Source organism: Mastacembelus armatus, unplaced genomic scaffold (assembly GCF_900324485.2).
Source record: "Mastacembelus armatus unplaced genomic scaffold, fMasArm1.2, whole genome shotgun sequence".
Taxonomy (NCBI): Eukaryota; Metazoa; Chordata; class Actinopteri; order Synbranchiformes; family Mastacembelidae; genus Mastacembelus; species Mastacembelus armatus.
Window position 1 is genome coordinate 135,979 of NW_022872919.1, and position 13,484 is coordinate 149,462.

The window sequence follows — 13,484 nt, forward strand, 5'->3', positions numbered from 1 at the left end:
CCCTTGCTCTTTTTTATTTTACTCTCTGCATCCTGGTATCACTCAGGACCATTTGTGTCGCTCTCTGTGTGTCCCTGTGGCCATTTCTTGAACTGGTCTCTGTGTCTTTGCAGCAGGGACCCTGAGGAAAAGGTACTGAAGTGTTTCACTTTAACAATCAAAAACAGATGTACAATGCAGATATGGACAAATGGTTATGCTCACCTTTGTGGTAGTGTGTATATATAACAACGTGTGGTATGTTTCTGACAGCCTACTTACTGGATATCGCCCATCAACAATGAAAGCTTTTCAGTATAAACTAGGAGTAATTTTCCATGACTGTGTGAAAAGATGACTCTTGACTCTGAGTGTTTTCGACTGACGGGAACATTATATCTGGCATTTACGTTTCGGTTTCTGCTCTGCATGTTATAATTACAGTTTGGCTGTGTTCCACCTCAACTCGCAAGTCAGAAGGTTAATTGAACTTTAGCACTAAATCTAAAACACAAAGACTTCCTGAAAACATTCTTGAACTCCTGAACCGACACCGACATGACCCTGATGAACACCACAGTGTTTCCCTGAAAGCTTTTTGATGCCGTTCCTCATTTTCAATGACTCACACTCGCTGCTTCATTGTTTGCTTCCAGTGACACATGTTTGTCTTCCTCCTTTGGCTAATGACAGTTTGGTCCTGTCAAAGGGGGGGGGGGCAAGTACAGGTGAACCCTCATTGTGTTTTATAGCGAGTCATTGTCAAGTGGGGCGGCTCCAGCCTCCCTCTCTCCTCCTAATGGGTGCTGCTCTGTTGTTTTTGCAGTAGATTTACGCGTGGGTGGGGCACAGTGATTTACACAGCTCTGACACTGTCTCAGCAGCAGCACCAGAGGCTGATTGTGACTTTCTGTGTGTTCCAGGTGAGCCTGAAACACACACACACACACATGAACCAAGAAAGACTTGTGTGCACATATGAGAGCACACATACCTTAATGCACACACACACACACACACACACACAGCTTTTGTGACCGTAGGCAAGATGCTGCTGTTCCAATTTCCTCCTCTGAGGTTCACCTACAATCCAGAAGGACAAGGGGGCATGTTTGTCCTCCTGCAGGTCCCCAGCAAAATGTGCCTTTTCTTTAAATCTGCACAAAACTGTAGCTAAAAGACAAGACGATGGTCAGAATATGTCAACACAACACATCAATATTTCAAGGATCAATATTTATTTTTTAATGCAGCTTTCTGAGATGCCTCCTCCCCCGTCGGCCCCAGTGCTTTTAAAAGTTTAAAGGATAATATGTGGATATTTACTCATTGTGTCAGTTTCCCATAAAAGCAGCAGTCATTCCCCAGGATCGATAGTACACAAGTAGCCCGGTACGAGGTGTTGATGCTGCCCTTTCGTTATCAGTGTAACCTGAGAGAAGAGATGATTAAATTCTTGTCACCACACGTTAAATTGGTCATTACCCATCTAAGATATATCGGTCCTTAAATCTCCCATTAAAAAAAACTGAGCAGAGTTCACAGTTTACTGATGCCGGCACAGGAAGGGAAGCTCTGTGTTGTGTTGGTTACATAAACGAGAATATGGAATAAAGAGATTTTTGTTGTCTTATTTTGTAATTCAGACACTGATATCTGAGTTCCCCTCAAAGACAATTGTATATTTCATAATCATGTTATATCGTATGATTTATTTTTCCTCAAGCTGTTGAGACCCCGGACCCCTTGTTGTTTTTCTGCGATCCTTTCTCTCACTGCCTCCTTGGTCTTTCTCTTTTCTCTCATGCAGGAAACAGTCTCTGCCTTAAGTCAGCCTGTCAGTATTCGTCCCCCGAGAGTTTGTGGGCTTGAAGTTCGTCCCGGAGGTTCCTCTGCTGGTGGGCCCGAGCGGAGGAGCGAGGTCACGGTGGGCCTGGGTGTCAAAAGTTTCACAGAGCCCCAAACGCTCATTTTTACACAGCATCTGTGAGTAATGCTAATTCAATAGTCCAAAGACAATTTCTTTAATTGCAACATGGGGTTTTAGATGGTGTTGTATCAGAGAGACAACGAACCTACACTGAAAACATGTTTTTAGCTTTTTTTAAATCTAGTTCGGTCAAACAAAAAAAAATGCTGCGTTTTGTCTGTGAAATAAAAAAAGCATCAACCTTAAATTCCAATTTCAAAGCCTAAAATATTATAATATGAAGAAGAATCATCATCATGAGCAGCTATTTCTAAATAACAATAATAATGATGATGATGAATAAAAAAGAAGCTCTCAGCTGGAAGGAAAAAGACTCAAATTTGACTGTAAATTAACATTTCATTTAGTGCATTTTGGCGTTTACTTCTTTTTTTTATTCCCAGTGTCTTTTTTCTTTCAGCGTGACTCTGTGTTAGCAAAACACATTTTTAAATCCAGGCTCCTTTAAGATGCTAAAACTGTAAAAAATAAATGTGGAACCAGTAACAAGCTGGATCTGTTTGTGTGACCTGTTGTTGGTTCAAGAACTTTGACGCATTTATATTTATCAGCTTATTTATCAAGATTCAAATATTTAAGCTGCAGATTTTTTTATTATTTGACTTTTTGTCCCTAAAGGACTGCACTGTTCTACTAAAAAAAATCCTAAATTTGTGAGGTTCTTTTACAATTTCACACACACACAGAACCTCTAAAGAAGAAATAAAAATAGATAATGTTTCCTACATCTGGTGAAAGTGCAGACCTGCAGCTGATTTTGCTAAACTCAGTCATCTGGATGGAAACTGCATGTGTTCATGTTTAGTGGGCGACTGTGTTGGATGATGCTTCAACTCATTTTGGCAGCTCCACAACAGAGAATCACAAACGTATTTTGAAAGATAAACAAATAAAAATTACAAATAAATAAATTGTTCCACCTTCTTATACAGAAGGAGTTTTTATTTCTTACACACCTTCTGTGTGTATTAGAACTACTGGTCACAAACCAATAAGAGAATAAGGTTAAACCAGCACCTTTTTAAAAATCCTTTAACAAAACCAGAAAAAGTTATAGCCACATTGCAGACAGGAAGTGCTGCAGGACTTCTATATTTCACTCTGGGATTTATACCCAGGAAGGATTTGAGTTGGTGCTGAGTTTAAGCTGTGGGTAAGGCCTGGAAATATGTGAAGGGATTAAAATAAACCTTTAAAATAAAATATTAAAATAAAAAATATATATCAATTTAATCTCTGACATTTGGAAATAAAGAACGTATATAGGCCTATAGCTAATCCGTCATGGAAACTCACTGATCTTAGGAAGGACATGCAGTGAAGAGCAGATCGGACCTGAACAAAAAGGGCAATAAAAGTGTATGTGCAGGTGTATTATTAATGACGCGTGTGTGAGTGTGTCCGTGTCCGTCAGGGGCCGTTTACTGAGTCGTGGTCGCGGTGGGCGGTGCAGCAGGTCCTCCCCAGCACGCCGGGTGATCTAATTACGCACCCCCGCCTCCCTCCTTCACCAATTAGAGAATTACATCACACCTTTAAATGGACTCGTCCTGTTAATCATTAATGATACGGTGTCACTGCCTCTGACAGCGTCTACAGTTGCACCTTGGCAGCTTGGCACAGGCGTTTTCAGCGCACATGGTCCGGAGCTGACCATTAATAATGCCGCCGTGTTTCCGGTCAAAAGAAATGAATTACTTAGCGTTTATTATTTTCCATAACGGTCTCTGTGCGTGTATGTCAGCGACGCACGGTTGTAATCCCCAGACATGTTTGGTTACAGTCAGGTAAATTAGGCAATTTGCGCATTGAAAAGTGGGAACTAAACGAGACGAGCAGATTCCTGTGGCCGGAATTGTGTGTGTGCGCGTGTGTGTGTGTGTGTGTGTGTGTGTGGACAGGGATCACCGGTTTTTAGTTGGTTTTAGTTTAACGCATTTGGGAGAAACGCCCAATGATAAGGCACAGACATCGGCCTGCAGGTACGCAGGCGTCTGTTAATGATGTCCGGGTAGTGTGAGCAGCACAGACCAGGGGCATAAAACATAAAATGGAAACTAAACCTCAGTTAAATCTGCAGCTTCATGGATTTGTGGCGGATTAAATTGTGCGTTTAAAGTTGGCTGCGGTTTTATTCCCATGTTTTCTTTCAGTCCGCAGAGTCTCGCGTTTTCTGTCGCTTTATTTAAAATCACTGTAGATTTCACAAAACCCAGAAATGGTAGTTTGTTTTTCACTACGCGTGAGCCGCATGCACCGCCTGTGAACTGAAGAGACTTTAAATTAATTGTTTTTAAAAATGGCACATCGTTAAAACGAGTTTTACAGTTTTACAGCTATTTCTTTTCCTGCAGCAAAGTGACCGCGGTAATTTTATAATGACATCAATTTAATTCATTTTTATGGGACTATTTTGTGCGAGCGTTCAGGGATGAAGATCCTGTGTCCGTGCTGGAAATCAGCTCTTTGGAAACATGTGGCCCCATGATGATTTTCTGCTGGAGGAGAGTAAATAGGCCTGAATTCTTGTCTGTAAACGCCATTGTTATTCTTCTCTTATCTGTGTTATCTTAATCTGCTCGCATTGTTCGCTTATCTTATTTAAAATAGCTCAATTACAAATCTATTATCTGCCTTTTGTCATTCAAACTTCCGACCAAGACGCTGCCTCTCTAATAAAAAGCACAAAAAAATACGCTGCTTGTCTCTTCGTGTCGTTTTGATAAAAAGCAGCAAGTGCATGAGGAAATTTGATGCACCGGCAGATTCGACCATGAGAAATTAAAGTGAAAACTTTGGCCACTAAAGACACGTTTTCTTTTTGTTTGAAAATCCTTAAAAACGCGAGATGTTCTCGCCTGGTTGGCAGCTTTTTCTCTCCTGAAATGAAAAATCAAACTTGCATAGTATTTAACACTGAATAAGCTGAACCATACAGGAGAATATTCCTGTGCGTCCCTGAAAACAAACGGGGTTTATCTGCAGGTTTCGGTGCAGTTAGTCTGAGCTGTCATCCCTCCTGACCCGTGTGCAATAACGCAATAACCAAAGGAAAATAAACCGACGAGGAGAAGTGACCCTTTACGAGCTGCTCCCCTCTGTACCGGGGGGCTCTGTGGGTGATTAGTTAGTTTGTTGTGGCTTCAGTCAGTGTATCGTTTGCAGGTGATGCCAGGACTAGATAAGAGGTCGCTGATCCCTGCGCGCTGTCTAGACCGACTTGTGACTTAACCAGAGAAACTGGACTGAGCGCAATTTACTGCAGATTTTTGGCCCCGAGACAGTAAATGACCAGAGCTCCATAACCGAGGGGGGAAACAGCGCAGATGGAAGAGGCGATAAGGCAACAGAGCCTCCAGGCCTCGGTCCAGGCTGGTCGACTCGACCAGCAACATAGTCACTGCAGCTGAAATAGGTTTCTGGTTTTTCCTTCCCCAAACCAGAGACGAGCCGCTGTCATGACGAGTCAACGACCTGCTGCCTGTTTGGACTGGACAGTGAATTTGATCGTAAATGTCAACTAATCCGTTTCACTGACGCCTGTTACACATTTCAAGCTAAAATAAATTATTATGATGTTGACTACAAATGCAAAAGCCACAGCACATTGGTAAAAAAAAAAAAAACTTGGCCTGTACAAAGATTGGTAACGAAGACACTTCGTGTATTCAGCGTTTTTATTTTTCTCAGTTAATAATCCCTTACGAATCGCTTTCCTAACAATAAATAATAGAACAATAATTTACTTTTTGTTCGAGAAGCTCAAACAACCTGTATCTTGCCCTTAAGATAAAGTATTTTACAACACGAATAATTTGCAGATTATCATGCTCGGACCTTAAGACAAAGAGTCAACCGGACTCGACAACGCAATTAATGTATAAAAAATTCTCATGTTGAAGAAACAAGACACAATATGATCACAATGAAATCAGTCAGTTGGTTTCGATACGGAAAAGTTTCCCGTTTTGTTTCTGAGGGCAGGTTTGTTGTAGTATATCCATCGGCATGTCCTCTGTACATCTTCTGTCTCCGTTTCAACTCATGCAATAAATGTTCTGCTTAGTTTTTGTCGATGAAAACTCCAAAGGAAAAAAAAAACTAAAACTCGGAGTCAGTCGGTGCGCGCTCTGTCCCGTCTCCATGTCCGAAAATTAAAACAACAAAACAATCTCCTCTCTGTAGTTTGGGCGATGTGATGAGCTGCTCTCATGCAGGGGGACCGGGATCATGCTGCAATTGTCCTTGCAGGATCTGGGGACCGAGTGGTCTGAGGGGCCCCGTTTCACGTCTCCACCGGGCTGGGGACCATACTGTTGGGGGTGTCCGGTAACTGAGAGGACAAAGAAGTCACGTCGCTGCCCGAGGAGTTCCCGAGAGAGCCCGATTCAGAGAAAGACACCTAAAGAGACACAAACACAGTGTCAGAATTTACAGTCGCCTATGTAGAGACTTTTATTTTGAAAGCTTGACTCTATTGCAGTGTGGCTGGGCTCCTTGTTGCTGAGAGTCAGGGCCGTCATGCATGTGAAGCATATCCGTTTCCAAACATGCAACAACATTCAAACTGCTGTTTGTATGCATGTGTCTGCAGAAGACAGACAGACAGATGTATAGACAGATGCACATGCAGCTCAGTCTGTCCTGAACACACACACCAGTTGCTGGAAGGCTGGCTGGTCCAGGTCACTCTGCAGGGCAAACTCACTCAGGGCCTTCCAGGGAGGCTGGTAGGTCTGGACCTCCACTGGGTTTCCTTGCACGGTGCTCTCATGTCGGATTGGACTCCCCGCCACAAGAGGCGTCCCTGTGAGGCCCTGCAGGTTCTGGCAAAGTCAAAAGACAAATTTCAGCCTAAGTGTCAAATGTCTTTGTGTTGCAGCAGAGCATCAGTCAACTGGGCATCAACAACTGGTTCCTTTTCTGACACCTACATTTTCTTTCTCTCGTTATGATAAATACTGAATTTGTAAGGACTCGAACTTGTCCCATCAATGTCCCTTTAGGTGGAGCAGAGACCGGCCTGTGGTCTGCCAAGGCGAGAGGTGTTTCATGCAGCTCCGGCCTGTTAGCAGAGGAGGTCAGGCAGCTGAAGCCACAGCAGCTGATCCATTATTCATTGACTTAAAGTTTGAATACAGGACAGGACTGGAAAGGCTGAGCTACGTGTCCTGGAGCAGCGGACTATATCCTGTCACTGGTGATAAACACGAGCCCCAGTTTAACCAGAACAGGCCGTATTTCTGTTCAGATCAGTCCTGCTCACTGTGCCACCCTCTACTTCATAAAGGTGAATGCAGCTTTAAATACACACTAACCTGAGCTCACTCCCTCAACCCCCCAGTTTAGACACACAAGTAATGTCTGTAATAGTAAACAAGTGGCCAAACTTACGAAGATGCTTACAGTCTTATCACTGTGCTGCTGCTGCTGGAGCTGCTTCATCAGGATGGACTTCTTCTTGTCTTTGCACCGCTTGTTCTGGAACCAGACCCGGATCACCCTGGGGCTCAGGCCGGTCATCTCCACCAGCTGCTCCTTCATCAGCGCGTCCGGCCTCGGGTTGGCGTTGTAGCAGGTCCGCAACGTGTGCAGCTGCTTCTCGTTCAGCACCGTCCGGACTCGCGTCGTCTTCTCCGACTGCTTGTGGACGTGGTTCCGATGCGGGGCCTGCCGCACCGTCACCGGGTCTGCTGAGGGCGGAGGACGAGAGACGTGTGTGAGTACAGATGCCGCAGGAGGCGTTTCACATCATCTCTAATGTGCTCGGTTTGATTCACGCAGGAACATCCCCAGGCCTGACATGCATTTTAAAGAGACAACGAATAATCTGCCTCATTTCTTAAAGCCTGTGATTAAATGTTTTCAAGGCTGCACTTTCTCATTGCTGTCATTGTTGCCTGTTGCCAGCCCATAATAATCCGCAACCCTCACGCCCTGTGGAGCAGCAGCCTGTTCTCCGCACAGCCCTGAGCTCAGGGAGCCGGAGAAGCGCAGCTCTTCTTCCCTGCAGGTTAGTGTCGCTGCGCTGTGGAGCATTTTCCACCAGGAAGTTCCTGAACATAGTTCAAACATTTGTTTTGTTTTTGTGCTGGCAGGCGCCTCCAGGTTGACAGCACACACACTCTCACACTCTCACACTCTCACACACTCACACACTCACACACTCACACACTCACACACACACACACACACACACACACACACACACACACACACCTGATAACAGCAACAGAGCAGGTTCATGTAAATGGAACAACTAGAAAATCTGCCCAAAGAAAACACTTTAATGTTGAGCAAAGAAAAACACAAATGCTTCACAGTCACCTACTGATTTTACATGTATTTTGCTAATGTGCAGTTTTTAATTAAACAAAGGTTTAAAAGTTGTTCAAATGTATTTAAATAGAAATATAATAATTCTCTCTACACGTCAGGCCTTTTACTTACAATTCTGTATTTAAATAGTTTAGAATAATAACAATAATATTAACAGTGATGATGATGATGATAATAATAATAAATAAGAATAATAATAATAATTATTATCATAATCTGACCTGCCAAGTGCAGCGGTCTGTTGGCGTGGATGTGTCCGGGGCTGATGGGGCTTCCTGCGGAGCTCCTCTCCAGCAGCAGGCTGTGGTCCGCCCGGCACAGCAGCTCGTCCTCCCGCAAAGAGAACTCGTCTCCCGGAAGCAGCTGCCTGCTGCACACCGAGCACCGAAAACACTCGATATGGTACACGTTATCCCGGGCTCTCATCACCAAATCGCTGCTGCTGAACCCCAAGTTGCATTTCGCGCATTTTATTCCAAACAGCCTGAAAAAATAAAACGTGGTATAAATATTTTTAAAACTGGAAGAAAGATTTAAACTAATACTACGAAGGAAACATTCGGCTATAAGTCGGAGCTGTGAGGTGTATCCTTATTAAAATACTCTTATTGAATTTTTATAATCAAATCGTGTGGTGTGTATTTTTCCTTTTTTGTAGATTTGTATATTACACTGCCAATTCACTTACAAGCTCTATTTTGTTTTTGTCCACTGAGTCTTTTTTAATTCGCTCTGACGCCTAAAAACTTTTTGCGTTTAAATATGTTTAACTTGAAATTTAACTGGATTAAAGGTGATTCATATTTTCCACCAACTCCTACCTTACATAATCTCTTTTGCAATAGGTTTTGCCGTCCCGGACGAAACAAGTGCAGGTCTCATCCAAGTACTGGCTGCACTCTGCACACTTCAGGCAGGCTGCATGCCACTCCAGGTCGGGAGACACTCTCAGTATGTACTGGTCATGGATCTGACTTCCACATCCTACACACATCGCGAATCCTGGCTTCTCTGAAAAATAAAGAAAACAGTAAAAACAGCTGTAAAAACGCAGTCAAACAAATTCACCATCACAATCAAACGCAGCGTTTTTAACTTTAAAAAATCCTGCTTGTGCGTCTCAGTTTTGCAGTTTCTGTTGTGTAACAGATGGAGACTTTTGCCAAAGTTCGTAGAGCGAAGCACAAATTTAATTATTTTCTAAAAAGCCTCCAAAACGCACAGCCGCAGAAATAACACTAAGCAACATTTCACCGGTATTAAAATGAATAAGCGGAGCACCGCTGGGTATTTGCACCCGCAATGCCCCTGCGACGACATCAACACAGTCTGCCACCTCAAACTCTGCTCAGGCCACTTACTTTTGGAATGATCCCCCATATCACCCAAGAAAGAAGAGCTGAAAATAATATCCACCATACAGGACGGATGACGGGCGGTGCGGTCGGTGCAGAAAAGATGTGAGGAGACCACTGGTCCTTCGGCTGCCTCCCTCCCTGATAACTTGTGTCTTCGGACTGGAGGGGGCCGAGGAGGCTGCAGGGTCCGGATCCCGGACGCTGCTCCCCTGACGTCATCGCGTCTACACCGGATTGCCCAATCGCTCCGCAGCACCTCTCTCTGTAAAAAAAATAAAAAAACAAACAAAAAAAAACAGTAAACCATGTTTCTATTTATGGATGATAAAAGCCCAATAATGCAGATATTGACATTTAGTTTTATTCCAGCAGATTGTAAGAAAAAAAAAAGTTTAACGGAAACAACCGGTTCTAAGGACCCGCGTAAATTTCATGACTGCGATCAGGATCAGCAGAATCATCGTTTGTCTAAAAAAAAATTCTGCTTCAAAAAATATTTACCGATAAAAAAACTGCAGTTTTCGTTGTGTAATGAAAATACAGCTATTAGTGAAATAACTGAGGCCTGTAGGACCAATACTGACACACGTGAGTGTTTTATTTATGGATTATCACAGAACGTACAGGCTCGCAGTTTTTATTATTATTATCATTATTATTATTATTTGTTATTATTATGATAAAACATTTAAATCATTGCTCACTTCATGATTATTTTTAAACCAGAGTTTGCATTTTGAGGCTTTAAGATGCAGTCACAGCCGATGCAGCTGCAGCTGTGGAGCCTTTTTAATTAAACAAGCGAAACTATAAATTCTTGCAGTCATTTGTTGGACACATTCAACAGATCCGAGCACAGCTGACAAACTCCTGTGCGCTGGTCTGCTCATCTACTCGAGGACAAGGCCATCTACTGGAGGAAAGCCAGAACTACTTTCATTAGAGAAGCTGAACACAGAGAAATGACATGAATTCATCGTGTTCATCTGTCAGAGCTTGGAAACTAAAGCTCTGGACCAGAATGACCTGGACACCCTGTTGCAAACAGACATGTTCAACCAAACTGCCCTGCACAGATGAATAATTTCAGCCTGGAGCTTTAAAATGATTGTTATAAAAATGTGTCAGTGTAGGTAAAATAAAAAAAAATATTTGTATAGTTTAAACGACATTTTTATTTGTACGTAACCAGTGTAAGAATTTGTTCACTTCCGGTGTTTTCTGTGTGAACTAAATTGTGGAAGTCTGAGGGAAAATCCTGTCTAAAGTATCTTTTCTTATCTCGAGTGGCGACTCTTATTTTGAAAGACACAAACCAGACGTGCTCCACCTGCTCGGAAACAAACCTGGTCGGATCCGGGCCCCTCGTACGCCTGCCAGGCTTAGGTTGTGCAGGAGGTCTGAGGGGGATGCGGGACAGACAGTGTTGAAGAAATGTGCCACGGTGACGTCACCGCGTCTGGGTCTGCGTGGAAAACCTTATTTACCTGCGCCACAGCAGCAGCTGTCACGTGACAGGCCACATGTGGCACTTACGACTTTGAGTAGTTTTAGCTCCCTAACAATAAAGAGGCCTGGATGGCAAACTGTTTTACTCTGCGGTATTTTAATGTGATCGAATAACATGAAGGAAACCTGCTGGTCTCAGCCCAAACTGGTCCGTGATTATTCACCAGCACTGGGATTCACAGCCAGTCGCTGCGGACATCAAGGGGACCGGGCCTCAGAGACTTTCACGTCACATTTTAAACGTTATCTTAAATAGTGTCATCATTTGTTTAACTTTAAGCCCCCACTATGTTTTAATCGATACTCATGTTCATTTTATTACTTAAATATTGTTGTTTATTTGCTCATTGTGCTTTTTTTATTATCCTAAATGGGTTTACATAGAAGTGCTTTTTAATTTATCATTTATTCGTTTTTATTTAAGGTCACATTTAGCAGGCACTAGTGTGGCACAGCATTAATTATGTTTTCAACCAGGCAGTTTATAACAAACGCTTCATTTGCTGATTTTTGTATCAGGCATGATTCGTTTTATAAAATGATCAATATTTTATTTCCCAAGTCTGTTAAACAGACGTTAAATTAACCCCACACGTTCTGCAGATGTGTTTTAGTGTTTGCTTTATCTTATAGGAGCCGCTTCATATCCTGAGCTTACAAAAGAAAGTCTTGCTGAATGTGCAAAGGTTTAGAGAATCCAGACTCTGTGGAGAAATTGTCTGTAATCCTGCATAAAAAATCAGATATTTTATTATGCATACTGAATCTTTGAAAGATTGCATCTATGTTCTAATGCATCTACTATTTTTTTTCTTTTTCATTGTGTAGTCTGTGATTTATCTGAAGAACTGTCAGCTCACAGATCTAATGGCATTTCAATTGAATTAAGATGCATTAAACTCAGTCTTAGGTATTATAATACGGCTCACATTGATCTTTATTTCTAGGCTAGACTGTTTTATATTAGAATAAGGTGGATTATAGTTGATTTGATGTGACTGACTCACCGGCATCAGTAACTTTAACTTGCACTATAGTATGATATTAGTATCAAACAATTTTTATTTCTTTTTTGTAAAACTGGCTGAACTATAACAGACATTAGTTGCAGATATTTTAAAATCATAGTTTTATTTCTGTCTTACCTTCCCCGCTGCCTGTGGAGAGCTCATTACAACCATCAGTGTAACTTCACTAGCTACAGTCACTGTCACTAAAGATCTGTGAGAGCTCTGTAAGCCTGAAATGTTGTAGTTGCCTTTAAAGAATCTCCTCCCCAGAGTGTCTGCTAAGCTGGATGTGGCTACTGTTTCAGACAGCACTGGGGCCAAACCCCAAGATAAGGCTCTTGTTGTGATAAATCCAGCAAGTGGCGTCAACAACAATGAAAATAAAAGGCACATGCAGCACGTAGAACGACACTTTGACACCGTCCAAACATTTGCCAAAGTCTCTTTGCAGCAAATTGGCTGTTGTGTTTGCGTCACTCCTCTCATGGTCATGTTAGAGAGACGGAGCCTGATTCATTCTGTGGATATGTGCGTTATATATGGTGCATTCAGTCATTAAAGCTTCTGGCAAAGTGTTGGTTCGTGATGCTGCGGCTTGTTTATGTTGCCTGAATAGCTTTTCCTGATGTTACAGGTCAAAGGTTATAGGTTCACAGTAGTCTCATATATGTTCAATATGCAAAGAAATATCACAGGCAGCATCATTATTTGTGATTTGTTAATGACCACTGGCCATCCCAGCTGTCAGTCAAGCAGAAAAGCCTCCCAGAAGAATCTCTAATCACAATTTGATGGGGCCCATTAACCTCATGAAATATATATGTGTGACTGAAATCATCCACTTAAACTTTGGCAACAGCCAAATGTTCCTGTTTGGAATTCAGGGGGGGCTTTCCTGGGCTGCATTACTGAACTTCTCACAGTGACTCGTTTTGTCCTGAATGTTTTAAGGCTCTGTGGCACTTTGCCTCCATTGTCAGACCTATAAGTAATTTACTATGGCCATCCCTGCAAAGTCCCAGAGCTGGATTCAGTTGAATTTGTGCCAGTGTCCTTATGTCTGCAGCAGCATTTTCAGTTTTTCACATAAAAATCCAGTCCAACCCATGTTAACACACTGAGTGCATGCTCTCTGTAAAGTACCTGTTTACTAACCAGCAGGTTCTCGTTAGAGCTTGTAGTTGTTAACTCGCAGCAATTAATCTCACATCTAACATGCACTGATGCAACCAAAACAGATTTTTAACATCAGCTCTTGCACCAGAATACGCACAGTGTCACCCATTGCACACTGGCCCA

The 13,484-nt window shown here is 42.5% G+C and overlaps 1 protein-coding gene across 2 annotated transcripts; it reads right to left on the reverse strand.

Moving 5' to 3' along the window:
- Positions 1-6,041: 6,041 nt before the first annotated feature.
- On the reverse strand, positions 6,042-9,748 carry LOC113121309 (insulin gene enhancer protein ISL-3). Of its 2 annotated transcripts, none has more exons than XM_026291651.2 (6): positions 9,670-9,748; positions 9,130-9,319; positions 8,530-8,792; positions 7,376-7,659; positions 6,628-6,795; positions 6,042-6,371 (listed from the first exon to the last, which is right to left on the reverse strand). In XM_026291651.2, exons 1-6 carry the CDS (start codon positions 9,725-9,727, stop codon positions 6,255-6,257), a joined length of 1,080 nt encoding a protein of 359 aa, XP_026147436.1. In that variant the 5' UTR covers positions 9,728-9,748; the 3' UTR covers positions 6,042-6,254. The 2 variants fall into 2 exon arrangements, with proteins under 2 accessions (XP_026147436.1, XP_026147435.1); XM_026291650.2 differs by having other exon boundaries at positions 7,376-7,662.
- Between the last annotated feature and the right edge of the window lie 3,736 nt (positions 9,749-13,484).

Excerpts from the sequence above, each read along its gene's own strand:
- LOC113121309 (XM_026291650.2), bottom strand. The coding sequence starts at position 9,727 with ATGGTGGATATTATTTTCAGCTCTTCTTTCTTGGGTGATATGGGGGAT. Across the intron at positions 8,793-9,129 it reads TGCAAAAGAGATTATGTAAG|GCTGTTTGGAATAAAATGCG; the intron begins GTAGGAGTTGGT and ends TTATTTTTTCAG. Across the intron at positions 7,663-8,529 it reads CAGACCGCTGCACTTGGCAG|CAGACCCGGTGACGGTGCGG; the intron begins GTCAGATTATGA and ends CTCCGCCCTCAG.